Raw genomic sequence first — 26776 nt, 5'->3', positions numbered from 1 at the left:
ACCAAAAAAATAATATATAAAGAAAAATAAATTAAATAAACATGTATTTTTTTTTTTTTTTTTAAGTATTATTTTTTTAGACCTTTATTTAACTAGGCAAGTCAGTTAACACATTCTTATTTTCAATGACAGCCTAGGAACTGCCTTGTTCAGGGGCAGAACGACAGATTTTTACCTTGTCAGCTCAGGGATTCAATCTTGCAACCTTACGGTTAACTAGTCCAACGCTCTAACCACCTGCTTTACATTGCACTCCATGAGGTTACGCGAATGCAGTAAGAAGCCAAGGTATGTTGCTAGCTAGCATTAAACTTACAGTGGGGCAAAAAAGTATTTAGTCAGCCACCAATTGTGGAAGTTCTCCCACTTAAAAAGATGAGAGGCCTGTAATTTTCATCATAGGTACACTTCAACTATGACAGACAAAATGAGAAAAAAAAATCCAGAAAATCACATTGTAGGATTTTTTATGAATTTATTTGCAAATTATGGTGGAAAATAAGTATTTGGTCAATAACAAAAGTTTATCTCAATACTTTGTTATATACCCTTTGTTGGCAATGACACAGGTCAAACGTTTTCTGTAAGTCTTCACAAGGTTTTCACACACTGTTGCTGGTATTTTGGCCCATTCCTCCATGCAGATCTCCTCTAGAGCAGTGATGTTTTGGGCTGTCGCTGGGCAACACGGACTTTCAACTCCCTCCAAAGATTTTCTATGGGGTTGAGATCTGGAGACTGGCTAGGCCACTCCAGGACCTTGAAATGCTTCTTACGAAGCCACTCCTTCGTTGCCCGGGCCGTGTGTTTGGGATCATTGTCATGCTGAAAGACCCAGCCACGTTTCATCTTCAATGCCCTTGTTGATGGAAGGAGGTTTTCACTCAAAATCTCACAATACATGGCCCCATTCATTCTTTCCTTTACACGGATCAGTCGTCCTGGTCCCTTTGCAGAAAAACAGCCCCAAAGCATGATGTTTCCACCCCCATGCTTCACAGTAGGTATGGTGTTCTTTGGATGCAATTCGTCGTGTTTGGAGGACAAAGAATGCTGAGTTGAGTTTTTACCAAAAAGTTATATTTTTGTTTAGTCTGACCATTTGACATTCTCCCAATCCTCTTCTGGATCATCCAAATGCTCTCTAGCAAACTTCAGACGGGCCTAGACATGTACTGGCTTAAGCAGGGGGACACGTCTGGCACTGCAGGATTTGAGTCCCTGGCGGCGTAGTGTGTTACTGATGGTAGGCTTTGTTACTTTGGTCCCAGCTCTCTGCAGGTTATTCACTAGGTCCCCCCGTGTGGTTCTGGGATTTTTGCTCACCGTTCTTGTGATCATTTTGACCCCACGGGGTGAGATCTTACGTGGAGCCTCAGATCGAGGGAGATTATCAGTGGTCTTGTATGTCTTCCATTTCCTAATAATTGCTCCCACAGTTGATTTCTTCAAACCAAGCTGCTTACCTATTGCAGATTCAGTCTTCCCAGCCTGGTGCAGGTCTACAATTTTGTTTCTGGTGTCCTTTGACAGCTCTTTGGTCTTGGCCATAGTGGAGTTTGGAGGGTGGCTGTTTGAGGTTGTGGACAGGTGTCTTTTATACTGATAACAAGTTCAAACAGGTGCCATTAATACAGGTAACGAGTGGAGGACAGAGGAGCCTCTTAAAAAATAAGTTACAGGTCTGTGAGAGCCAGAAATCTTGCTTGTTTGTAGGTGACCAAATACTTATTTTCCACCATAATTTGCAAATAAATTCATTAAAAATCCTACAATGTGATTTTCTGGATTTTCTTTTCTCATTTTGTCTGTCATAGTTGACGTGTACCTATGATGAAAATTACAGGCCTCTCTCATCTTTTTAAGTGGGAGAACTTGCACAATTGGTGGCTGACTAAATACTTTTTTGCCCCACTGTATCTTATAAAAAACAATCAATCAATCATAATCACTAGTTAACTACACATGGTTGATGATATTACTAGTTTATCTAGCCTGCCCTGCGTTGCATATAATCGCTTAGGTACACGTTGCTCCAACCATAAACATCAATGCCTTTCTTAAAATCAATACACAAGTATATATTTTTAAACCTGCATATTTAGTTAATATTGCCTGCTAACATGAATTTCTTTTAACTAGGGAAAGTGTGTCACTTCTCTTGCAAACAGAGTCAGGGTATATGCAGCAGTTTGGACCGCCTGGCTCGTTGCGAACTGTGAAGACTATTTCTTCCTAACAAAGACAGCCGACTTCGCCAAACAGGGATGATTGAACAAAAGCGCATTTGCGAAAAAAGCACAATCGTTGCACGACTGTACCTAACCATAAACATCAATGCCTTTCTTAAAATCAATACACAGAAGTATATATTTTTAAACCTGCATATTTAGCTAAATGAAATCCAGGTTAGCAGGCAATATTAACCAGGTGAAATTGTGTAATTTTGTGTTCATTGCACGCAGTCAGGGTATATGCAACAGTTTGGGCCGCCTGGCTCATTGCGAACTAATTTGCCAGAATTTTACGTAATTATGACATAACATTGAAGATTGTGCAATGTAACAGGAATAACGTTTTGTTTTCGAGATGATAGTTTCCGGATTCGACCATATTAATGACCAAGGCTTGTGTTTCTGTGTGTTATTATGTTATAATTAAGTCTATGATTTGATAGAGCAGTCTGACTGAGCAGTGGTAGGCAGCAGCAGGCTCGTAAGCATTCATTCAAAATAGCACTTTCGTGCGTTTTGCCAGCAGCCCTTCGCAATGCATTGTGCTGTTTATGACTTCAAGCCTATCTACTCCTGAGATTAGGCTGGTGTAACCGATGTGAAATGGCTAGCTAGTTAGCCGGGTGCGCGCTAATAGCGTTTCAAACGTCACTCGCTCTGAGACTTGGAGTAGTTGTTCCCCTTGCTCTACGCTGCTTCGATGGTGGCTGTTGTCATTGTGTTCCTGGTTCGAGCCCAGGTAGGAGCGAGGAGAGGGACGGAAGCTATACTGTTACACTGGCAATAATAAAGTGCCTATAAGAACATCCAATAGTCAAAGGTATATGAAATACATATTGTATAGAGAGAAATAGTCCTATAATTCCTATAATAACTACAACCTTAAACAAGGAACCAACAGCTTTCATATGTTCTCATGTTCTGAGCAAGGAACTTAAATGTTAGCTTTTTTACATGGCACATATTGTACTTTTACTTTCTTCTCCAACACTTTGTTTTTGCATTATTTAAACCAAATTGAACATGTTTCATTATTTATTTGAGGCTAAATTGATTTTATTGATGTATTATATTAAGTTAAAATAAGTGTTCATTCAGTATTGTTGTAATTGTCATTATTACAAAAAATAAATGTAAAAAATCGGCCGATTTAATCGGTAGCGGGCTTTTTCGGGCCTCCAATAATCGGCATCGGTGTTGAAAAATCATAATTGGTCGACCTCTAGTGGCCATACCAACCAAGATTATTGAGTTGAAGGTGAAGAGAGAGGGGAGAACGGCGAGAGAGGGGAGAACGGCGAGAGAGAGAGGGGAGAACGGAGAGAGAGAGAGGGGAGAACGGAGAGAGAGAGAGGGGAGAACGGAGTACGGGGAGGGAAGGAAGAGAGCGAGAGAAGCGGAGGGATGGGTAGAGAGGATGTGGTATAAGGGCATATTCACACCACCTTCAGCGCAGCTGTTTCTATCACACATCCTCCTGACACTTCTGTCTCTCTCTCTCTCCCCCCTCTTCTTTTGCTCTTTCATTCTCATCTCCTTTGCCTCTCTAGGTTCTTTCTTCTGTCTTATATCTCTCTCTTTTGGAACGTCCATCCGTTTAGGTCCAGAGTCTGCTACTATAGTATGTTGAATTGTGAATGACAATCTCTGTTTATCCAATACTATTTTCTGCTATGTAAACAAATGTACTGATTAACCCTACAAATACTTACAAGGCCAGGCAGTAAACTGTTCTAGTAGCTAGTTATCTTAGGTGATTTAATCTGTTGATATTGAGTATTATTCACTACCGTTCAAAAGTTTGGGGTCACTTAGAAATGTCCTTTTTTTTTAAAGAAAATTACTTTTTTTGTCCATTTAAAATAACATCAAATTGATCAGAAGTACAGTGTAGACATTGTTAATGTTGTAAATGACTATTGTAGCTGGAAACTGCTTTTTACATTTTTTATTATGGGCCTCGTACAGCGGCCCATTATCAGCAACCGTCACTCCTGTGTTCCAATGGCACGTTGTGTTAGGAAATCCAAGTTTATCATTTTAAAAGGCTAATTGATCATTAGAAAATGCCTTTGCAATTATGTCAGCACAGCTGAAAACTGTTGTTATGATTAAAGAAGCAATACAACTGGCCTTCTTTAGACTAGACTAGTTGAGTATCTGGAGCATCAGCATTTGTGTGTTCGATTACAGGCTCAAAATGGCCAGAAACAAAGAACGTTCTTCTGAAACTCCTCAGCCTACTCTTGCTCTGAGAAATGAAGGCTATTCCATGCGAGAAATTGCCAAGAAACTGAAGATCTCGTACAACGCTGTGTACTACTCCCTTCACAGAACAGCGCAAACTGGCTCTAACCAGAATAGAAAGAGGAGTGGGAGGCCCTGGTGCCAACTGAGCAAGAGGACAAGTACATTAGAATGTCTAGTTTGAGAAACAGATGCCTCACAAGTCCTCAACTGGCAGCTTCATTAAATAGTACCCACAAAACACCAGTCTCAACGTCAACAGTGAAGAGGCGACTCCGGGATGCTGGCCTTCTAGGCAGAGTTGGAAAGAAAAAGCCATATCTCAGACTGGCCAATAAAAAGAAAAGATTAAGATGGGAAAAAGAACAGACACTGGACAGAGGAACTCCCCGGAGTCGCATTTTCACCGTTGCATTGTTGGGAAGGGCCTGTAAGTAAGCATTTCACTGTTAGTCTACACCTGTTGTTTGCGAAGCATGTGACAAATAACATTTGATTTGATACGCACACCCCCCCACACACATGATGACAGTGAGCAGTACTAGGGTCTCACTGCTTCTCAGACCTTATCTCAGTTTTACCCACGTGACCTCGACTCCTCTCTCTGTTTCTCAATTATCTTTCTTCTGTTGGTTTCGTTCATGTAATATTTGCCAACTTCCTCCTCTGAGTGACAGAGGTGATGAGCACAGGTCAAATAAAGAAAAGGGTGTCACTTCTTAATCGGACCCCTGACCTTGTTCTCCTCTGCCATGTTCCATCCTTCTTTCTAGCTTTCTTTCTCTTTTTTTGTGCCCCATTCCTTCTCTCTCTCTCCCCCCTCTTCTTCATCTCTCGTCTTTGATCTCTCGACGTGACTCTTGCAGACAGGTCAAACAGGAAATGGCTATGATCGTTTCCTGAGGAAATTACACCCACTTCCTGTCTGTGTGCCTTCCGCTCCTTTTTTACTCAGGCGCCTCTGGGGACACCCCCTCGGAGCCAGGCCAGGGCCGTAGGACCCCAGAGAAGCTCTGACTCATTCAGTGTAATGAAGCCCAGCCTGATGAGAAGGCCAGATAAAAAGAGCACAAACACAGCTAGCTGCCTTTAGGGCTCTGCTCTATTTCAGGGCCATGCTGTCATAGCACAGGGGACCAGACACAGGCTATTGTGCGGGACCGGGTGTTTGGGGTGAAGAGTGACCTAAGCTGACACAATGAATGGATGTTTGGTACTTAGAAATGCACTTACTTTATGTTTTCAGATGGGATGAAAGACTGGCTTCTATGATTGCAATATACTTTACAACCCTCAATCTCTTTGTTGCTTTTATTTTTACAGTATTATATGACTCTCACCAGTCACATAAGGGCAGTGGTGTAAAGTACTTAAGTAAAAATACTTTAAAGTACTACTCAAGTAGTTTTGTTGGGGTATTTACTTTACTATTTATATTTTTACAACTTTTACTTCACCACATTCCTGAAGAAAATAATGTACTTTTTCCATACATTTTCCCTGACACCCAAAAGTACTCGCTATGTTTTGACAGGAAAATGGTCCAATTCACACACTTATCAAGAGAACATCCTTGGTCCCTGGTACTGCCTCTGATCTGGCGGACTCACTAAACCAAATAAATATTTTTTGGTCACATACACATGATTAGCTGATGTTAATGCGAGTGTAGCAAAATGCTTGTTCTAGTTCCTACAGTGCAGTAATATCTAACAAGTAATCTAACAATTTCCCAACAACTACCTAATACACACAAATCTAAAAGGGTGAAATAAAAATATGAACATATAAATATATGGATGAGCGATGGCCGTGCGGCATAGGCAAGATGCAGTAGATGGTGTAGAATACAGTATATACATATGAGATGACTAATTTAGGATATGTATAAATTATTAAAGTGGTGTTATTTAAAGTGACTAGTAATACCTTTTATTAAATCTATTTATTCAATGTATTAAAGTGGCCAGAGATTTGAGTCTGTATGTTGGCAGCAGCCTCTCAATGTTAGTGATGGCTGTTTAACAGTCTGATGGCCTTGAGATAGAAGCTGTTTTTCAGTCTCTCGGTCCCAGCTTTGATGCACCTGTACTGACCTCGCCTTCTGGATGATAGTGGGGTGAACAGGCAGTGGCTCGGGTGGTTGTTGTCCTTGATGATCTTTTTGGCCTTCCTGTAGGTGCTGTAGGTGTCCTGGAGGGCAGGTAGTTTGCCCCCAGTGATGCGTTGTGAAGACCGCACTACCCTCAGGAGAGCCTTGCAGTTGAGGGCGGAGCAGTTGCCGTACCAGGCGGTGATGCAGCCTGACAGGATGCTCTCAATTGTGCATCTGTAAAAGTTTGTGACAGTTTTAGGTGACAAGCCACATTTCTTCAGCCTCCTGAGGTTGAAGAGGCGCTGTCGCGCCTTCTTCACCACACTGTCTGTGTGGCTGGACCATTTCAGTTTGTCTGTGAAGTGTACGCTGAGGAACTTAAAACTAGGGGGCTGGGGGCTGGACACGAATGCTTTGTTTGTAAATTATGTCTGAGTGTTGGAGCATGCCCCTGGCTATCCATCAATAAAACATATATTTTTTTTAATGAATACAAGGAATTTGAAATTATTTTTACTTTTGATACTTAAGTATATTTAAAACCAAATACTTTTAGACTTTTACTCAAGGAGTATTTTACTGGGTGACTTTGACTTGTCATTTTCTATTAAGGTATCTCTACTTCTACTCATGTTTGACAATTAAGTACTTTTTCCACCACTGCATAAGGGTCTGTCTAAGGCTTCATCCCTCTAAAGTGTTGTACCAGTTGGCTCTGTTGACATTATCTAAACTCCAGCGGTCTGTGATGCTCTACTCTTACTGGGTATTGGCAGGCACCATACAACTACAATTTCTATGATCCTTCCTATTCTGATTCTGACTGCCTGACACAAACTGCTCTGACTGACAGTCAATGTAATGTGACTGTCATTGAAGAAGCTTGATTGACAGGTATCAGCCCCTCCCACTGTGGTATGGACAGTGAAGAAGCTCACAGTGGGGTGAGGTCATCGTTTGGCCCCCCAGTGTCCTGTGTTCTTATTGGTTGTGTAAATGGTGACATGGTGGGTGTTTGTTAGCTCAAACGGTTACACAATGGGGATTGTGGTCTTGGTGCTAGAGCTGGTGTAACAGTGACTCGGTGATTATTAATACAACTCTCTCACACTGACCTACCTGCCTGGTGGAACTAAGAAATGCTGTAAAACAAAACATGTTGAATTACCATATAATATGAATGTGTTTGAAGTGAAAAATGGAGATAGGAGTTGTAACAGGTGCTTTATAATACACACGTACAGAGGCACATGCGCCTGGTAGCTATCAATAGACTGATGCCAGCTGACACCTATTGAGTTCTAATAACATGCTGAGTTATTGAAGAATGGTGGAGGGAGGAGAGGAGAGGAGGTGGAGGGAGAGGAGGTGGAGGGAGGAGAGGAGGGAGAGGAGGTGGAGGGAGAGGAGGTGGAGGGAGGTGGAGGGGAGCGTGGGAGGAGTAGCACAACTGCCTCCTTGGGAGCTCCAGGGCTCTCCTACTCTTCTGGGCCATGTCTCAAAAATGGCCTGAATCAACTTCCTCTCCTTGTCTCCTTTCCTCACCAAGTCACGTCCCAATAGTCTGTAATAGATTCTCACCCTTTCCTCACTGTCTGAACAGCCCCATCCAGCCCTTTTCATGTGTCGCGACGGGAAGGGAAGGGGACGAGAAGTCAAGGAGATGAGAAGGGGAAGAGACTGGTGTAGTCTGGTGCCATGCTGTGGAATGTTCAGTATGAGAGGAGAGTAGAAGGGACCCTCTCAGATTGAAGCTATAGTATCCCAACACTGTCTGCACTGGAGTGGATACTACTTCATGTGACAGCATGTCATAGTTCCACCAGGCAGCAGTACGTTCAGCCTCTGTGGTAGCCATGGTGATGTAACTCTACGGTTGGGTAAATGATGGGCTGCTGCAGCGGTGTTACTTCACATGCCACCTCGTCCCCAGGCTAATTGCACATAGCATTGGGCAGAAGTGTGTGGTGAACAAGATCACAGTAAGTGCAGCCAGGGCATTGGTTGATTCAGGCTACTAACAGTGATGGTTGTTATGTGTGGAGCTGAGGGGAAGGTGTGTGGGATTATTTCACCCTACTCTGTGCGTGTGTTTGTGCACATTTGTGCATTCCACTCAGTTCCCTGGTTTACTTACTGGACTGGCCATCCCTCATAGCCTGCTTCCTCTCTAGGTTTCTTCCTAGGTCCTGGCCTTTCTAGGGAGTTTTTCCTAGCCACCGTGCTTCTACACCTGCATTGCTTGCTGTTTGGGGTTTTAGGCTGGGTTTCTGTACAGCACTTTGAGATATCAGCTGATGTAAGAAGGGCTTGTTAAATACATTTGATTGACTTACCTCTACACATGACTGTGAATGACCACATGTCCTCCTCCAACTCCATTTCTCCATCTCTCTCCTTCTTGACCTCTAAAGCCTCTTTGAACTCATACCAGCAACACCACTTCTCCTTACAAGACAATGTGCTATTTTAGTCTCTGTCACTTACCTAACCTCACTCTCAAACCCAACACACATTTACTGCTATCGCGCCTCACGTCATCTACATACGCTGCACTCTTTCTACACTGTACTCTTTCTACAATTTGTTTTTACACTTTCACAGGCCCACAACCACCCGCTCACATCCTCATTCACACACAGGCCCACACCCACCCGCTCACATCCTCATTCACACACAGGCCCACACCCACCCGCTCACATCCTCATTCACACACAGGCCCACACCCTCATTCACACACAGGCCCATACCCACCCGCTCACACACAGGCCCACACCCACCCGCTCACATCCTCATTCACACACAGGCCCACACCCACCCGCTCACATCCTCATTCACACACAGGCCCACAACCACCCGCTCACATCCTCATTCACACACAGGCCCACACCCACCCGCTCACATCCTCATTCACACACAGGCCCACACCCACCCGCTCACATCCTCATTCACACACAGGCGTTTCTAAGATTTTGTCAGTGGTGATGTGACTCGGGGCTGGACAATGGTGCTGCTGTGATTGTCAGGTTGTTCCCCGGTGGCTTCTAGGAGCCTGATTGACTCTGGCCTGGAGGATGAATGCAGGGCGGCGGTCCACTCCTGTGACTTAAGGGCAATTGCACGGTAATGGAATTATGCTGAGACTCTCATTTTTCACTTAAAAATGTATGCCAAACAAAAACAATTGATTTCAAAGTTTAACAAACCAACTCTATGCACAAGGACTACTTTGAACAATTGACACAATAATAAAAAATAAAAAAATTATGCCTCCTGGGGAAAACTGTGCAGATACAAAGTTTGGTAACAGAATTACGGTAAAATCTCCCTCAGTTGTATTATTTGACCAGACTTTGTATCTGCACAGTTCTTCCTGTGAATGTGTTTTTGCACAATTGTAAGTGGAAACTGTTAAAAGCAGTCATTGTGCATTGAGTTGTACGGTTGGTTAAACTTTGAAATCAATGGTTTTTGTTTAAAGTGAAAAATGTGAAATCTCTGTTTAATTCCGTTACCATGGACTTGCCCCTAACTCACTACTGGGGAAGAGGGGCCTCTGCAAAGGTTTTGGTCTACAAACAATTCCTAGCCCCTACCCCTTCTGTGTTTGGAGATCTGAAATTGTGTTGGGTATGTGTAAGCAAAATGGTAATCTGGCTCTACTTTCGAAATGGGTTTAGGTTCTGAGCTTCTGCCAGATTGCTTAGACTACATCAATTCAAATCAGATGTTATTGGTCACATACACATATTTAGCAGATGCTATTGCGGGTGTAGCGTATTCCATTCCTACAGTCTACAGCTGAAGGTGTAACCTAGGGTCTAAGGGTAGAGTCCAAGGGATGGGGTTGTTCCTGGACAGGCCTAGCCGTCACTGACTGTCATGAGTTCTCCCTCAGGGCATTATTGGCTCAGGCTTAGTTAAACTTTTGTTTAATGCTCAGCTCTAAACTGGGTTTTGGCAAGGCATGTCCAACTGTTTCCCTTGGGTTAAAATATTTATCCCTCTCTCTAACTCCCTCCAAGCTACGATCCCAAATCTAAATGTTTCAGAGGAGCCTGGAGGAAGAAGAATTTGTAATTTGCAGAAAGCACCTTGATTCTACTTAATTAGTCAAACACTCCAGGATTTTATTTAGTCATTCTCCAAAAATGGATTGGAGAATTCAAATTGGGCCCCTTTATTTTCTTGCAGTCAATTGCGTCAGTAATGACCTGTCGTGATAAGCAAGCAAAGGCCCTAACCAGGGTTTACCCCCCTCCCTAACCAGGGTTTACCCCCCTCCCTAACCAGGGTTTACCCCCCTCCCTAACCAGCGTTTACCCCCCCTCCCTTACCAGGGTTCACCCCCCTCCCTTACCAGGGTTTATCCCCCTCCCCTAACCAGGGTTTACCCCCCTCCCTAACCAGGGTTTACCCCCTCCCTAACCAGGGTTTACCCCCCTCCCCTAACCAGGGTTTACCCCCCGTCCCCTAACCAGGGTTTATCCCCCTCCCCTAACCAGGGTTTACCCCCTCCCCTAACCAGGGTTTACCCCCCTCCCCTAACCAGGGTTTACCCCCCTCCCTTACCAGGGTTTATCCCCCTCCCTAACCAGTGTAAATAAAATGTGTTTAATTGTCACATACACAGGATAGGTGCCCCCCCAAAAAAAGCTCTTACCATATACTCTATCCGAACACTCTAATTGTAGTAGACTCCCCAACTCCTGGCTTTGGACCTTGGCATATCTGATTCGAATCTGTTCTTTTTCCTGCAATTTCAACAGCCAATTTCAAGCCACATTTCAAACCACCTTCGTAGGTGCTATGCGTCTTGTCTGAACAGTCAAATCTGATTTATTTGCCCTCAAGTGCTTTTTAGACTGTTATTTGGCATATCTTGACAGTTTCACAAGAACATGTGGTAACTAACTAGCTTGTTAATTGTTTACAAATAAATGAATGTGTTAGAAAGCTAACAGCTACCTAGCTAGTTAGTTGACCGCTGTGGCTAGCCAAAAGGACTTGTTTTGAAAGCTGGACCGTCCTATCCTTTGAGGGCTTAAGTGTTCTTACACTATGATTTTGAACACTCAAAGCAACTGGGAAACATCCATGGCAGGCATTGTTGTCACCTTAACTTGCTACACAACTTCTGAGTGATAGGAAACACGAGCACCACCACCAGTCAGAGTACACCCACAGATAGAACAATGAGACAGATATTTCAGCGGATGTATAAATGTGAAGCATCCACTTGGCGTTCCCACTCACTACCAAATATGGCAGTGAGAGGAAGCCCAGTGGTCGGCAGTGGGAGAAGGTGGAACCAGATGGATTTTGGCTGACATTCTGCAAATTTTCTCATTGATTAAACCTTTGATCTCAATAGAGTTTTCTGTTCCAAAACTATAATCTCTTGCAAACAGAGTGGACTAAGTTTTCTAGACTTTACCCTTTGCTAAAGTTTCAAAAAAATGGCATTGTTTAGAACAAGTGAAAAGGTGAATTGAGTTATTGCACACGCACACTTCAGAGTAGTACGCATCGGAAATATGCAAATGTATGCTAGAACAAGCCAATGGGATCTTGCTAGCTTGTGCTTGTTCTGCCCACTATGACTCATTTGTTTCCATTTGAAACGACAGGCTGTGGTCTATCTTGGTTTAGTTATACATATCTTTGCTACACCACTGCCACACACCAGTGGTTACTATGACAACTAACTTGGCCATGTGTGTTCAGACAGCAGTCATTAGCTGACATCTGATTTGGTCGCTCGTAACTTGCTGTTTGGACAGTCAGTATTCTAAAACGGATTTGAAAAACCAAATGGATTTGAGCATTAAGGCCTGCAGTGTGAACAAGGCTTTAGTAGTATGATGATGGGTTCCTATAGGCTAGGCCAGGGGTCGGCAACCCTGTTCCTGGAGTGCCGCAGGTGCTGCAGGATTTTGTCCCAACTAGGCACCACACCTGACCAACTGAGCTCATTGATCAGTTCAGTGATGGTCTAAAATCAACACACCTGGTCTTCCAGGTCAGTTAAACTAAAAACAGGACCAGGGTTGCCTAACCCTGGGCTAGCCTATATATATTTCCTGCCTCATCTTCGTGTGTGTGTGGTGGGTGAGGCCGAGGTTGGTGTGGGTTAACGTTCGGAGTGTCACTCAGCAGGTTGTGGTGTTGTCAGATGATGTAATGTCCTCTCTCTCTTTTCTGTCTCCTCATGGTGCCAAAAATCCACATTGCAATAAATTGTCTGAATTGATGCGATGACAATAAATATAACTATACGTTTATAATATTAACTACTAGTTTGATGGTTGTAGCCATCAATTGTCCCATTATCAATCACCCACATTAGCAAACTTATTTCATTTCAAACTTCACATTTCTCTGGTATAGGCTACTTATTGTGATGAACCATATCAGAAAAATGCCGGCGATAAGTAATTGGTATAGTCGGTGTCCGATAATTTAACGGTTTATTTACCCAATCATATTGTCTCTAGCAAGGAGCGTTTGGGGCTCAGTGGTCTAACTGTGTCTGTCTGTAGGGGGGAGCGTTTGGGGCTCAGTGGTCTAACTGTGTCTGTCTGTAGGGGGGAGCGTTTGGGGCTCAGTGGTCTAACTGTGTCTCTGTCTGTAGGGGGAAGCGTTTGGGGCTCAGTGGTCTAACTGTGTCTGTCTGTAGGGGGGAGCGTTTGGGGCTCAGTGGTCTAACTGTGTCTGTCTGTAGGGGGGAGCGTTTGGGGCTCAGTGGTCTAACTGTGTCTGTCTGTAGGGGGGAGCGTTTGGGGCTCAGTGGTCTAACTGTGTCTGTCTGTAGGGGGGGAGCGTTTGGGGCTCAGTGGTCTAACTGTGTCTCTGTCTGTAGGGGGAAGCGTTTGGGGCTCAGTGGTCTAACTGTGTGTCTGTCTGTAGGGGGGAGCGTTTGGGGCTCAGTGGTCTAACTGTGTCTCTGTCTGTAGGGGGAAGCGTTTGGGGCTCAGTGGTCTAACCCAGCCATGAGCATCATCGGGGCCGAGGATGAGGACTTTGAGAATGATCTGGACCCCGTGAGTAACTCCCTGATGACAATGAACTGTAGCGAACAATAGACTGATGAATGATCATATCTGTTCTGACCTTTCTCTCTGTCCCTCTCACATACTCCATTCTCTACCCTTCTCCTCCTCATTCCCTGTCTATCTAATCTGTCCCTCTCACATACTCCATTCCCTGTCCACCAATGTCCTCTATCTAATCTGTCCTTCACTCTGTACCTTCTCCTTCTTCTCTCCTCTATTCCTCACCTCTCCCTCAATATATCTACTGTTTCTAATCCCCCCCCCTCTCTCTGTCCATCCCAGACGGTGGATGACCACAGCAGTCACTTCACCAGTATAGAGCTAGTGAAGAGTCGGCCAACCCACCTGCTGGTCTTCCTTCAGCACGTCATCCTGCAGTTCGACTGCTCCTCCCTGGTGAGAACTACAGTGTGTGTGTATGGTGATGTATTGTCTGGTGTGTGTGTGGGTGTTTATGTCCATGTTAGTGTGTGATGAGTGTCTGTCTGCTCCATGTGTAGCTATGTTTCTGTGTATCTCCAGTGATATTAAGCATGCCTGTCTCTCCCTTTTATTCTGCATGCAGACACCGTGATCCACCCAGGTACTGTTACCCCTCCACAGCCCAGACAGCCTCCCTCTCCTCACCCCTCTCCCTGACCCCCTACCTCCCCCTGCCTGTCCCTGTAGCTAGTGATGCACCTGTATTTTAATACACACCAGACTATCTGTCCTCCACATTGTCACAATGTGCTGTAGAAAGTCTGCACACGGCCGCGCAAATGACCTAATGGTGTTATAGAAAATGGTTTGTGTGTGTGGTACTTACATCTTTTAGCTCCCTTCCTAATTTTTATCTTTCTTGTTCTCTCTCCCTCCCTCCCAGTTATGTTACCTCCATGCTGACCTCTTTAAGAACCTCAGTACCAAAGAGACCAAGAAGCAGTTTGTGGAGTTCTACAACAGCTTCCTGGACAAGAGTGCTGTAAGTGCAAGAAACACAGGGAGCTAAGAAGCGACTGTAGAGCCCAGAGCCAGATGGCACCTCACTGTTCTGTTCCGTACTTAGTACCTATTCTGTACCGTACTTCCTCTGGTTTCTTGGTACTGGCCGTTTGTCCAGCTGTACCTTCTGTAACCCTCTTCCTCTCGCCCTGTGTGTGTGTCTCTCTCTCTCTCTCCCTCTACTCAGTGTGTCACACTTTCTCACGCTGACAAACTACTTCCTGTTCAGGTCGTGGGAATGACCTTTGGGAAGAATTGCTTTTTCTATTGCTCTTTTTCTGTTTTACACTCCCTCTCTATTCTAAAAGGATACATGTATTGGAACATTCAGAGGTAGAGAGAGACTCATGGAGTAGAAATTGTACTTTTGTTTTCAGATGTTCCTCTTGCCTGCATTTTGTTTTATTGGTATTCAAGTGACATCTGGTGGTGACTGTGGTGTACTGCATTTTTGGAGATTTCTATACAAATTCTGTTGTAGAAGTCAGTGTGATGCATATTATCATTATGTCAAATTAAAATGTTCTCTCCCTCCTTCTCTTCAACCCACACAGATTCTCAGAGTGCAAATCCCTCACAATGTATCGTTTGAGTTGGGTAAGCCCTCCTACGATCGTTCTCTTGTCATTGTAGATAATGCAGCCGTCACACTGCTATTCCACCACTGGTCTACTCAGCATTATCTGGATAATGGTGTGTATGTAATCTCTCTGTCTCAGACCGTACCAGACCAGACCTGCTCAGTGAGGAGCAGCAGAAGAAGTTTGTCCAGGATGTCCAGTTGGCTCAGGCCCCAGAGGTGCTGCGACAGCTGGAAGACTTTAGGTGACACGCCCACATCCATAGAACCAGCAGTGACCTGGTCAAAATCAGCCATATCTATGAAACCAGTGAAACAGCACCTATTGACTCACCAGTGATAATATTGGGTTAAAATAGTATCTGCCCTAAACACAAACTGTCTTGTTGCTCCCCATACACACATGTGTACCAACTAGCCCTCAGCGATAATGTCAGACTGATCACAGTTATACAGTGTGAGATGTACATACTTAAAGGGATACTTCCTGCTGTGCCCCCCTCAGGCAGAAGAGGATGATGGGTATGACCCCTAACGCGGCAGAGCTGCTGGAGGTGGAGTCTCACTACCCCACCGACCGTATCCCCATGGAGATGAAGGAGAAGGCCGTGGCAGAGACCCTGCTGGACAAAATGTCTGAGATCCAGTGAGTGGACGGCTGGGGTGGATTATTGACTGTCATAATGCAGTACTACATGGCGTGTAGCTTTTATGTAGCTTCATAGATAAAGGTACAGTCTAATTAGCTACGTTAAACCTCCCATGGCCTAGTCTGGAGGCAAGTTTCATATGAATTAAATTAAATGCTGTGTAGTATTATGATGACATCACGGGCCTCTAGACATCACAGTTCCAGTCCCTCAGCGGACATTTCTAGAATATGGTGCAGAAATACACACATTGACACAACCAGTTCAACACACAGGGACCACTAGGGGATAGATGGATGATTAAAGACATGGAGGAGAGAGACTGATTTGGGGAGAAAAGAAAGAGGGACAACAGTGATTGGAACAGAGGGGGTGAAAGGGAGGAGGAGGAGAGGAAGCGGAGGGAGAAGGATAGAGTCAGCAGTGCCACGTTGGCAGGAAGGCTCTCCCCTGGCATGCGGCCAACCGGAGGGAGGGGGAGGATGAAGAGGGGGAGGGAGGGAGAGAGAGTAGGGGCAGTGCAGTGTAGTCCATTTATCTACCTCTGACCCAGTGGCCAGACACAATGAATTAACACTGGAACAAGTGAGGGGGAAAGCAGGAGACTAGCTCTTTAACCTGCAGTGTGAAGAGAGAGGATGGAAGAGTGACTATGAGAGAGAGACCAACAAAGGGGAAGGGGATATGCCCAAGTCCCTTTCCTCTGGTTACTACTGTATTGTCAGTGGAGGAAGTATGAAAAGCTTGTCAGCAGGCAGTGTCAAACACATCATAAACTTACTGACTCACAATCAACTCTCTCTGTTACTGACTCTCAATCAACTCTCTCTGTTATTGACTCTCAATCAACTCTCTCTGTTACTGACTCTCAATCAACTCTCTCTGTTATTGACTCTCAATCAACTCTCTCTGTTACTGACTCTCAATCAACTCTCTCTGTTACTGACTCTCAATCAACTCTCTCTGTTATTGACTCTCAATCAACTCTCTCTGTTACTGACTCACAACCAACTCTCTCTGTCTCCTAACTACAAAAGAGTTATTCATTTATTCTGCCCATTTAGATTCACTTACACAATCCTCTGCTCTCCTCCACAATCCCACACTCCCCCTCGTTCAGCTGCTCCCCGTCTCTCCCCCCTCTCTCCGCTACAACATGGTGACCTCACAACCTCTGTCTCCTATTGGTCAGTCAGTGGAATGGAGGGATGGGGCATCCTGATTGGCTTGGGGAATCCCGGGAAACCCCTCCCCTTCCTTTATGTTAATAGAAAAGAAAAACAGTAGGATCTCATTTCCATATTCTTGCCTGCTTGTTGCATCAGACTAAAACACAGTTAAATAGTCATTTCCACTGTCCTGGAGCATTCTTAGATTTTCCCGCCCCCCCTGCAGACAACTCCCAGAGAGCAGCTGTGCCTTGACCTCACACTTATCTTTTGCAGATAGTTAGACGGCTGATACCTTGCCTTGTGCAGAAAAGCAGATTGGATAGATTTGTACAGATTAGAATTTTGCAGTGTTTTAGTTTAAAAACAATTGTCAATAGTTTCTTGTGCCTTGTTTTGGGTGCAGCTTCTAATGCATCTCTCATTGTTTTAGACTTTGTTTTATTTTTTCCCTATTTTTGTTGGAAAGATCAGAGTATGTTCAGTAGCCTCTGCTCTGAACACAATATCACTGCAGTCAGATTTGAGTTGGATCAGGAGAAGCTTAGTCGCTTCAGATTCCACCGTCCCAAAACAGAGTTAAGAATCGGTCGAGAAAGGGAAAATGCCACTTAATCGACTGCGGCGGTAAGTCTACAGACTTGGCAATGTCTGCACTTATCTTTCTCTCTCTATCTCTTTAATATCTATTCATCTCCTCTCTTTCAGTCCCTCCATTGTCGCAGACGAGGAGAAATGGTGAGTTTTATGTTTCACGGTGCTGTGTGTGTCTGAACCACTTCCGTCAATGTGTGAATGCATGATGGACATGTTTTGTCCAGCTCCCTGCTTAGATTCATTGAAGTCCATACATGCCTTATATTTATTTTACCTTTCTCCTCAATTAGTTTGTTTTGCTCTATAGTTGTACATTGTGCAGACTTCAGTACTGTAGTTGTACGTTGTGCAGACTTCAGTACTGTAGTTGTATGTTGTGCAGACTTCAGTACTGTAGTTGTACGTTGTGCAGACTTCAGTACTGTAGTTGTATCGTTAGTGCAGACTTCAGTACTGTAGTTATGCGTTGTGCAGACTTCAGTACTGTAGTTGTACGTTGTGCAGACTTCAGTACTGTAGTTGTACGTTGTGCAGACTTCAGTACTGTAGTTGTATGTTGTGCAGACTTCAGTACTGTAGTTGTACGTTGTGCAGACTTCAGTACTGTAGTTGTATGTTGTGCAGACTTCAGTACTGTAGTTGTACGTTGTGCAGACTTCAGTACTGTAGTTGTACGTTGTGCAGACTTCAGTACTGTAGTTGTACGTTGTGCAGACTTCAGTACTGTAGTTGTACGTTGTGCAGACTTCAGTACTGTAGTTGTACGTTGTGCAGACTTCAGTACTGTAGTTGTACGTTGTGCAGACTTCAGTACTGTAGTTGAACGTTGTGCAGACTTCAGTACTGTAGTTGTACGTTGTGCAGACTTCAGTACTGTAGTTGAACGTTGTGCAGACTTTAGTACTGTAGTTGTACGTTGTGCAGACTTTAGTACTGTAGTTGTACGTTGTGCAGACTTTAGTACTGTAGTTGTACGTTGTGCAGACTTCAGTACTGTAGTTGTACGTTGTGCAGACTTCAGTCCTGTAGTTGCATTACTTTGCAGTAAATGGCATTCTGTAGCTGATGTAGACTGACTTGGTTTATGGTCTTATGGCCTCAGTTTGAAAAGCTCTTGCATTTTCCCTCTCAAGCTCCTCACTCTACTCCTCCTTTCCTCTCTGGTAAACTTCCAACACTCCACCCAGCATCACCCCAGCCTTTCTCATATCTCAACCCCAGCCTTTCTCATATCTCAACCCCAGCCTTTCTCATATCTCAACCCCACCCCTTTTCTCATCTCAACCCCACCCCTTTTCTCATCTCAACCCCACCCCTTTTCTCATCTCAACCCCACCCCTTTTCTTGTTATTTACAGCTCATGCTTTAGCATCCTCTATAATAGTGTATCATTACTGTTTCTATTGCAATGTCAATATATATGCATTTATACAGAATGTACTTTCATACTTTTATCACCCTTAACTTTACAGAGATCTTGCTCTCCCTCCCTCTCTCTCGTCCTCCAGTTCGTCAATCTTTGCAGCAGTGGCCTTCTACATGAAGCACCTAGGAGTGAAGTCCAGAGTAGCTGACAGTAAGAAGTCCAGAGGGTTCTTCAGGAGACCCCTTGGGAAGGTCTGTCTGTCTGTCTGTCTGTCTGTCTGTCTGGCAGCTAGCTGGACTCCACGGTCCACAGTCCATACCACACATCAACCTATCCACTATTATTAGACTGTTCTTGTCATAATGCGCTCTCTCTTTGTCTCTCTTCCTCCCTCTCAGAATAAGAAGAGTGAGGAGTCCACTAAATCTAAACCGAAGGGGGGTTTTCCCAACATCCTCAGCGCCGCCGGTGGCTGGATTGCTGGCAGCAGTACGTACCAGCAGTGTCATAATATGAGATGAGATTGTACTTTGTCAATACCCAAGGGGAAATTAGTTTGTCTTCCTTACATCGTTAAAAAACAATACAATACATACTGTATACACTACTAAATACATACTGTATGCACTACTAAATACATACTGTATGCACTACTAAATACATACTGCATACTGAAGGTACAGAGAAACAGAATGGATGACATATTGTATAAGCTATGTCAGGTGTTTGATTATCGATCGCTATCTAAAAGTGGGTCTACCAGAATGACCGTAGTGCCTGTATAAGCCAAAGTCTTTGTAGAATTAAAAAGAACCCGTTGTCTTGCCCTGTGTTCTTCTTTCAGCTGAGGTCAAACTTCCTAAAGTGGAGGCTGAAGGTACCACCGTCTGGCTCTTTCATCTCCTCTTCCCCACCCCTTTATCTCTAGAATGGTTTAGTCCTTACTAATCAACCCCAATGCATGTTTGCATGTACCAAATCAACCCGGAAGGGGATCCGAGGGGAATGTTTTGCGTCTAGGTGTAGATGATATGATCTGTAATCACTGGTGTTTTGATAGATGGACTGACCACACGCTACAGCTGGGACGATAAAAACAAACATCTGTGATTTTGCTATACAATGTTCCTGTAGATTGTTCTAAAAACGTTATTTGGGCAACGGTAATAGCCTATGCGTTAAGTTGATTCCTGCAGAAATGTGACGTTTGGTGCAACTTTTAAATTTGATGTTTGGAGAAACGCGGATAACCATCAGAATCTGACGTGAAATTGGTACAACTGTGAGCTCTTGTTGTACATCAAGTAGCCTAGGCCTAGCGCTGGAAGGTTGTTGTAGGATGTTAGCCTACATTTACTGATAGATGAATCAAATAGCATGCTTGTCTATATAGCAACAATATCACCAGCTAAGTGTTTTGAGCTCCCACTGCCATCTCAGTTGACTTGCTTGGCACTGGAAATCAATAGTCAAAAGCCCTCCCGCTAATGTAAAGTAGCCTAACTGTCCCTTTTAAAACGTTTAGTTATATTGTTGTAGGCTATTTATTGTTATCGAGCAAAATAGTTACATTCATCACATTATCACTTTTTGTCCATCTCGCCCAGCTCTAGCACCTCCCCCAAACATGATTTATTGCTGATTTATCATTATCGAAACAATTGGTCAATTTATCACAACATGGATTTTTGTCCATCTCGCCCAGCTTTCTCTCTCTCACACACACACACACACACACACACACACACACACACACACACACACACACACACACACACACACCCTGAGAATGACTAACCCTCCTCTCTCACCACAGATCCACTGATTACCCTATACTCATCCTGTCTGTGTCTGTCTCTCTCATAGTCTCTCATGGAAATGCCTCTGACTGTTTTGACCGGGTTTTTTTCCCTCCTCAATGTCATCCCTTTTACCATATATTTCTCTTCTCTCTCTCTCTCTCTCTCTCTCTCTCTCTCTCTCTCTCTCAGTGGATAAAGAGAAGGTGAATCAGGAGCGTAAGGTTTCCAGCGTCCTCGCCCCCTCTCGAGGCTCCTCCGCCCCTGATGCCGCTCCTCAAGTATTAAACAGGAAGTCTGTTTCCACAGGATCCTCCCCCCATCAGGGTTTGGAGGTCAGCGAGGGCTCAGGGGTTCACATCAGTGTGACCTCCAGCCCAGACTTCTCCCACAGCGAGATAGGTAAGGCTGATTGGACGGATACATGGTAGCGTAGCAACACCCAACCTAACTTAGGGTGTATTCAGTGAGGTGAATCTGAAATGTGTGTTTACTTCCCTCCTCTCCCAGGTCTGTTCAGCAGCCGTTCGGACCCCCATTTGGTGGCGGAGGGGGGCGAGCTGTCCCCCGCGGGGATGACAGGGGGGCTGGCTATATGGGAGCCCCCCTCACCCAATGAACCCCCCCTGGAGGAAAACCTGGACAAAGACAGGTGAGGGAGAAATAGAGGAAGAGAGAGGTAAAAAAAAAAAAAAAATGGAGTAGATGAGATGTATAAAACCAAAGACCAACATAGACCCAACACCATTAGGTAAAGTTGAACATGCAGTCAAACATTTTAAAAAGGTTTGGGGTCAGTGGCTATGCTAAGGCTGAGGGAGCGTGGTAAAACTCCCTCAGTGTCTCCGTCTGTCCCTGCTGTGTACTGTGCTGCCTAGCCTACCTACCACACCTTAGCCCTGCCCTGCCAGAGCAGCTCCATGTAGCGAACATCACCAAGACCCACCCAGCATTTGGAGATGGACCCTTCCTGGGGCTACAAGGACCTGGTCTTCCCCTCCAGCCCCCAACCCCTCCTCCCTTCTCCTCTACCACAAATCTCTTCTTTTGTTTACCTGTTCTCCACTTTCTTTCACTCTGTGTGTGTCCATCATCTTTCATGTTTGTGTTTGCTCCTCTTCCAAAGCACCACTGCTGTCTCCTTGTTTGTGCGATGCTGACTCTGCTCAGTTGTTCAGAGCAAGTTAAGTGTATAATAGTTAACATTGTACTGTAGCGTGTCATCTTGTCTGTGTGTCTGCAGGCTAGACTCAAGTACCAGAGCTGGGGAAAGCTGGTATAACGTTGTTATGTTGTCTGGGGTTGTGCGTCTGTCTGAGTTGGGCATTCATTGTGCTATATTTGATTTGTACAGCATTGTATCTCTACAGGCTTAAGTTCATTAAATTGGCTTTTACTGTGCTTCAGCCGTGTGGTCCAGCTTCAGATTTGTCTGTTGTCGGCTTTATCCCAGTCCTACTGTAAGTCAAGCAGTGAGGTCTGGTTCGCTTTCATGTCTGTTGCTTGCAGAAGGCATCAGTGTGTGTGGTTCTATAGGGTTCCGCTATGTTCTGTTGTCCAGTCTTCACAGGGCTTCATGTGGTACCATGTTCAGGACAGCAGACGTGTTGTGTTTGTGGGCGAGCTTTGCTTTCTGGGATTTTACAGTGCGTTCAGTGCTGTTAGCCTCTGTCCGTGTGCTGCAGCGGTTGATGGGGGAGTTGGAGGTTTCTAGAAAGGAGGTGTGTTACTGTTTAATGGTTGTGGTGGTTATGTAACTGTGCTGTCCCGTGTTTTTACAGACGCAAGACAAGGTGGGTTTCTACTTCTCTGCGACAGGGATACGGACACGCACTGGGCCTCATATTGATAACACACAGTCCATCCTGCGTTACTACACACACACACACACACACACACTGCATGGCTAAGTATTGTTTATCCTGTACCTTGAAGTGACGTGAGTGGGCTGTGATGTTAGAGAATAATAGTCTTCTTGTCAGTGTGTGTGTGTGAGATTGGAGGGTTGATAAGCCCAATTGATTGCCATTTAACATTGCGTAATTGAAAGGCCTTGGTACACAGACACACAGATGTTACTAAGGACCGCTTTCTTAACTAATAGTCTTGAGGAAGATGGGCTTCCAATGTGTTTCTGATAGGGCCAGTCATTAAGCAGTAACCCAGGACTGTGTGGAGTGTCTCTATGCTTCCAATGTGTTTCTGATAGGGCCAGTCATTAAGCAGTAACCCAGGACTGTGTGGAGTGTCTCTATGCTTCCAATGTGTTTCTGATAGGGCTAGTCATTAAGCAGTAACCCAGGACTGTGTGGAGTGTCTCTATGCTCCTGAGTCTAACCATCCATTCTCTGTCACATCTCTTGTGTGCTTTTCTTTTGATCCTCTACATTCCTTTGACATGACATTGACTTCCTCTGTAATGGTTCTCCTGCTTGGATCCACTTTATCCTAATATCTCCCCTGTCTTTGTTGTTCCACTCTGTACTCTTTGGTTTGGTCTTGGACCATTTCCTTCTGGTTCGTGTACTCCTCACTCTGTCTCTCTACTTCCTCTCCTCCCCGCCTTCCTCCTTATACTACCATCCTCCTTGTATTTTCCCCACCCACTGGCTCTCTTCTCGCTCTCCTCCCTCCCTCCCTCCCTCCCTCCCTCCCTCCCTCCCTCCCTCCCTCCCTCCCTCCCTCCCTCCCTCCCCCCTCCCTCCCCAGGCGTGTGGGACGCAGTGAGAGTGCTCGTGTGGACAGACATTCCTCCCGTCGCCGTGGCTCCTCCCGGGCCAAACAGTCGCGTTCCCGTAGCGACGTGGACCTGCAAGCCGCCGCCACGGCAGCACACTCCTCCACGACCTCTCCCCACCCCTCGTAAGGCAGACCCCCCTACCCCCCTTCTCTCATGGGGGTCGAGAGGGGAGCACAGCCACAGATGGACATAGTCACTGATGGACAGGCTGACTGACTGACTATAGTCACTGATGGACAGGCAGACTGACTGACTATAGTAACTGATGGACAGGCTGACTGACTGACTATAGTAACTGATGGACAGGCAGACTGACTATAGTAACTGATGGACAGGCAGGCAGACTGACTGACTGTAGTAACTGATGGACAGGCTGACTGACTGACTATAGTAACTGATGGACAGGCTGACTGACTGACTATAGTAACTGATGGACAGGCAGACTGACTGACTGTAGTAACTGATGGACAGGCAGACTGACTGACTGTAGTAACTGATGGACTGACTGACTGACTGACTATAGTAACTGATGGACAGGCAGACTGACTGACTGTAGTAACTGATGGACAGGCAGACTGACTGACTGTAGTAACTGATGGACAGGCAGACTGACTGACTATAGTAACTGATGGACAGGCTGACTGACAGACTGACTGACTATAGTAACTGATGGACAGGCTGACTGACTGACTATAGTAACTGATGGACAGGCTGACTGACTGACTATAGTAACTGATGGACAGGCAGACTGACTGACTATAGTAACTGATGGACAGGCTGACTGACAGACTGACTGACTATAGTAACTGATGGACAGGCTGACTGACTGACTATAGTAACTGATGGACAGGCTGACTGACTGACTATAGTAACAGATGGACAGGCTGACTGACTGACTATAGTAACTGATGGACAGGCTGACTGACTGACTGTAGTAACTGATGGACAGGCAGACTGACTGACTATAGTAACTGATGGACAGGCTGACTGACAGACTGACTGACTATAGTAACTGATGGACAGGCTGACTGACTGACTATAGTAACTGATGGACAGGCTGACTGACTGACTATAGTAACTGATGGACAGGCAGGCTGACTGACTATAGTAACTGATGGACAGGCAGGCTGACTGACTATAGTAACTGATGGACAGGCAGGCTGACTGACTGACTATAGTAACTGATGGACAGGCAGGCTGACTGACTGACTATAGTAACTGATGGACAGGCAGGCTGACTGACTGACTATAGTAACTGATGGACAGGCAGGCTGACTGACTGACTATAGTAACTGATGGACAGGCAGGCTGACTGACTGACTATAGTAACTGATGGACAGGCAGGCTGACTGACTGACTATAGTAACTGATGGACAGGCAGGCTGACTGACTGACTATAGTAACTGATGGACAGGCAGGCTGACTGACTGACTATAGTAACTGATGGACAGGCAGACTGACTGACTATAGTAACTGATGGACAGGCAGACTGACTGACTATAGTAACTGATGGACAGGCAGACTGACTGACTATAGTAACTGATGGACGGGCAGACTGACTGACTATAGTAACTGATGGACAGGCTGACTGACTGACTGACTATAGTAACAGATGGACAGGCTGACTGACTGACTATAGTAACTGATGGACAGGCAGACTGACTGACTATAGTAACTGATGGACAGGCAGACTGACTGACTATAGTAACTGATGGACAGGCAGGCTGACTGACTGACTATAGTAACTGATGGACAGGCAGGCTGACTGACTGACTATAGTAACTGATGGACAGGCAGGCTGACTGACTATAGTAACTGATGGACAGGCAGACTGACTGACTATAGTAACTGATGGACAGGCAGACTGACTGACTATAGTAACTGATGGACGGGCAGACTGACTGACTATAGTAACTGATGGACGGGCAGACTGACTGACTATAGTAACTGATGGACAGGCTGACTGACTGACTGACTATAGTAACTGATGGACAGGCTGACTGACTGACTGACTGACTGACTGACTATAGTAACTGATGGACAGGCTGACTGACTGACTATAGTAACTGATGGACAGGCTGACAGACTGACTGTAGTAACTGATGGACAGGCTGACAGACTGACTATAGTAACTGATGGACAGGCAGACTGACTGACTATAGTAACTGATGGACAGGCAGACTGACTGACTATAGTAACTGATGGACAGGCTGACTGACTGACTATAGTAACTGATGGACAGGCAGACTGACTGACTGACTATAGTAACTGATGGACAGGCAGACTGACTGACTGACTATAGTAACTGATGGACAGGCAGACTGACTGACTGACTATAGTAACTGATGGACAGGTAGACTGACTGACTAGTAACTGATGGACAGGCAGGCTGACTGACTATAGTAACTGATGGACAGGCAGGCTGACTGACTATAGTAACTGATGGACGGGCAGACTGACTGACTATAGTAACTGATGGACGGGCAGACTGACTGACTATAGTAACTGATGGACAGGCTGACTGACTGACTATAGTAACTGATGGACAGGCTGACTGACTGACTGACTGACTGACTATAGTAACTGATGGACAGGCTGACTGACTGACTATAGTAAATGATGGACAGACTGACTGACTATAGTAACTGATGGACAGGCAGACTGACTGACTATAGTAACTGATGGACAGGCTGACTGACTGACTGACTGTAGTAACTGATGGACTGACTGACTGACTGACTATAGTAACTGATGGACAGGCTGACTGACTGACTATAGTAACTGATGGACGGGCTGACTGACTGACTATAGTAACTGATGGACAGGCTGACTGACTGACTGACTGACTGACTGACTATAGTAACTGATGGACAGGCAGACTGACTGACTGACTATAGTAACTGATGGACAGACTGACTGACTGACTATAGTAACTGATGGACAGGCTGACTGACTGACTATAGTAACTGATGGACAGGCTGACTGACTGACTGACTGACTGACTATAGTAACTGATGGACAGGCAGACTGACTGACTGACTATAGTAACTGATGGACAGACTGACTGACTGACTATAGTAACTGATGGACAGGCTGACTGATGGACAGGCTGACTGACTGACTATAGTAACTGATGGACAGGCTGGCTGACTGACTATAGTAACTGATGGACAGGCTGACTGACTATAGTAACTGATGGACAGGCTGACTGACTATAGTAACTGATGGACAGGCAGACTGACTGACTATAGTAACTGATG

The 26776-nt window shown here is 45.1% G+C and overlaps 1 protein-coding gene across 1 annotated transcript in view; it reads left to right on the top strand.

The window, feature by feature from the left end:
• Window positions 1-26776, top strand: part of arhgef1b (Rho guanine nucleotide exchange factor (GEF) 1b) — a 46599-nt gene that overhangs the window by 7895 nt on the left and 11928 nt on the right. The window contains 15 exon segments of the mRNA XM_045717743.1: window positions 13533-13619; window positions 13914-14027; window positions 14497-14595; window positions 15170-15212; window positions 15335-15440; window positions 15701-15841; window positions 17723-17752; window positions 19120-19228; window positions 19376-19466; window positions 19822-19854; window positions 20969-21178; window positions 21287-21428; window positions 22020-22030; window positions 22558-22569; window positions 23486-23638. Coding sequence (XP_045573699.1) covers window positions 13533-13619; window positions 13914-14027; window positions 14497-14595; window positions 15170-15212; window positions 15335-15440; window positions 15701-15841; window positions 17723-17752; window positions 19120-19228; window positions 19376-19466; window positions 19822-19854; window positions 20969-21178; window positions 21287-21428; window positions 22020-22030; window positions 22558-22569; window positions 23486-23638 — 1381 coding nt within the window.

This window comes from Salmo salar, chromosome ssa05 (genome assembly GCF_905237065.1).
Source record: "Salmo salar chromosome ssa05, Ssal_v3.1, whole genome shotgun sequence".
Lineage (NCBI taxonomy): Eukaryota > Metazoa > Chordata > Actinopteri > Salmoniformes > Salmonidae > Salmo > Salmo salar.
The sequence above is the reverse complement of the archived record's forward strand: the minus strand, read 5'-3'. Positions and strand labels throughout refer to the sequence as shown.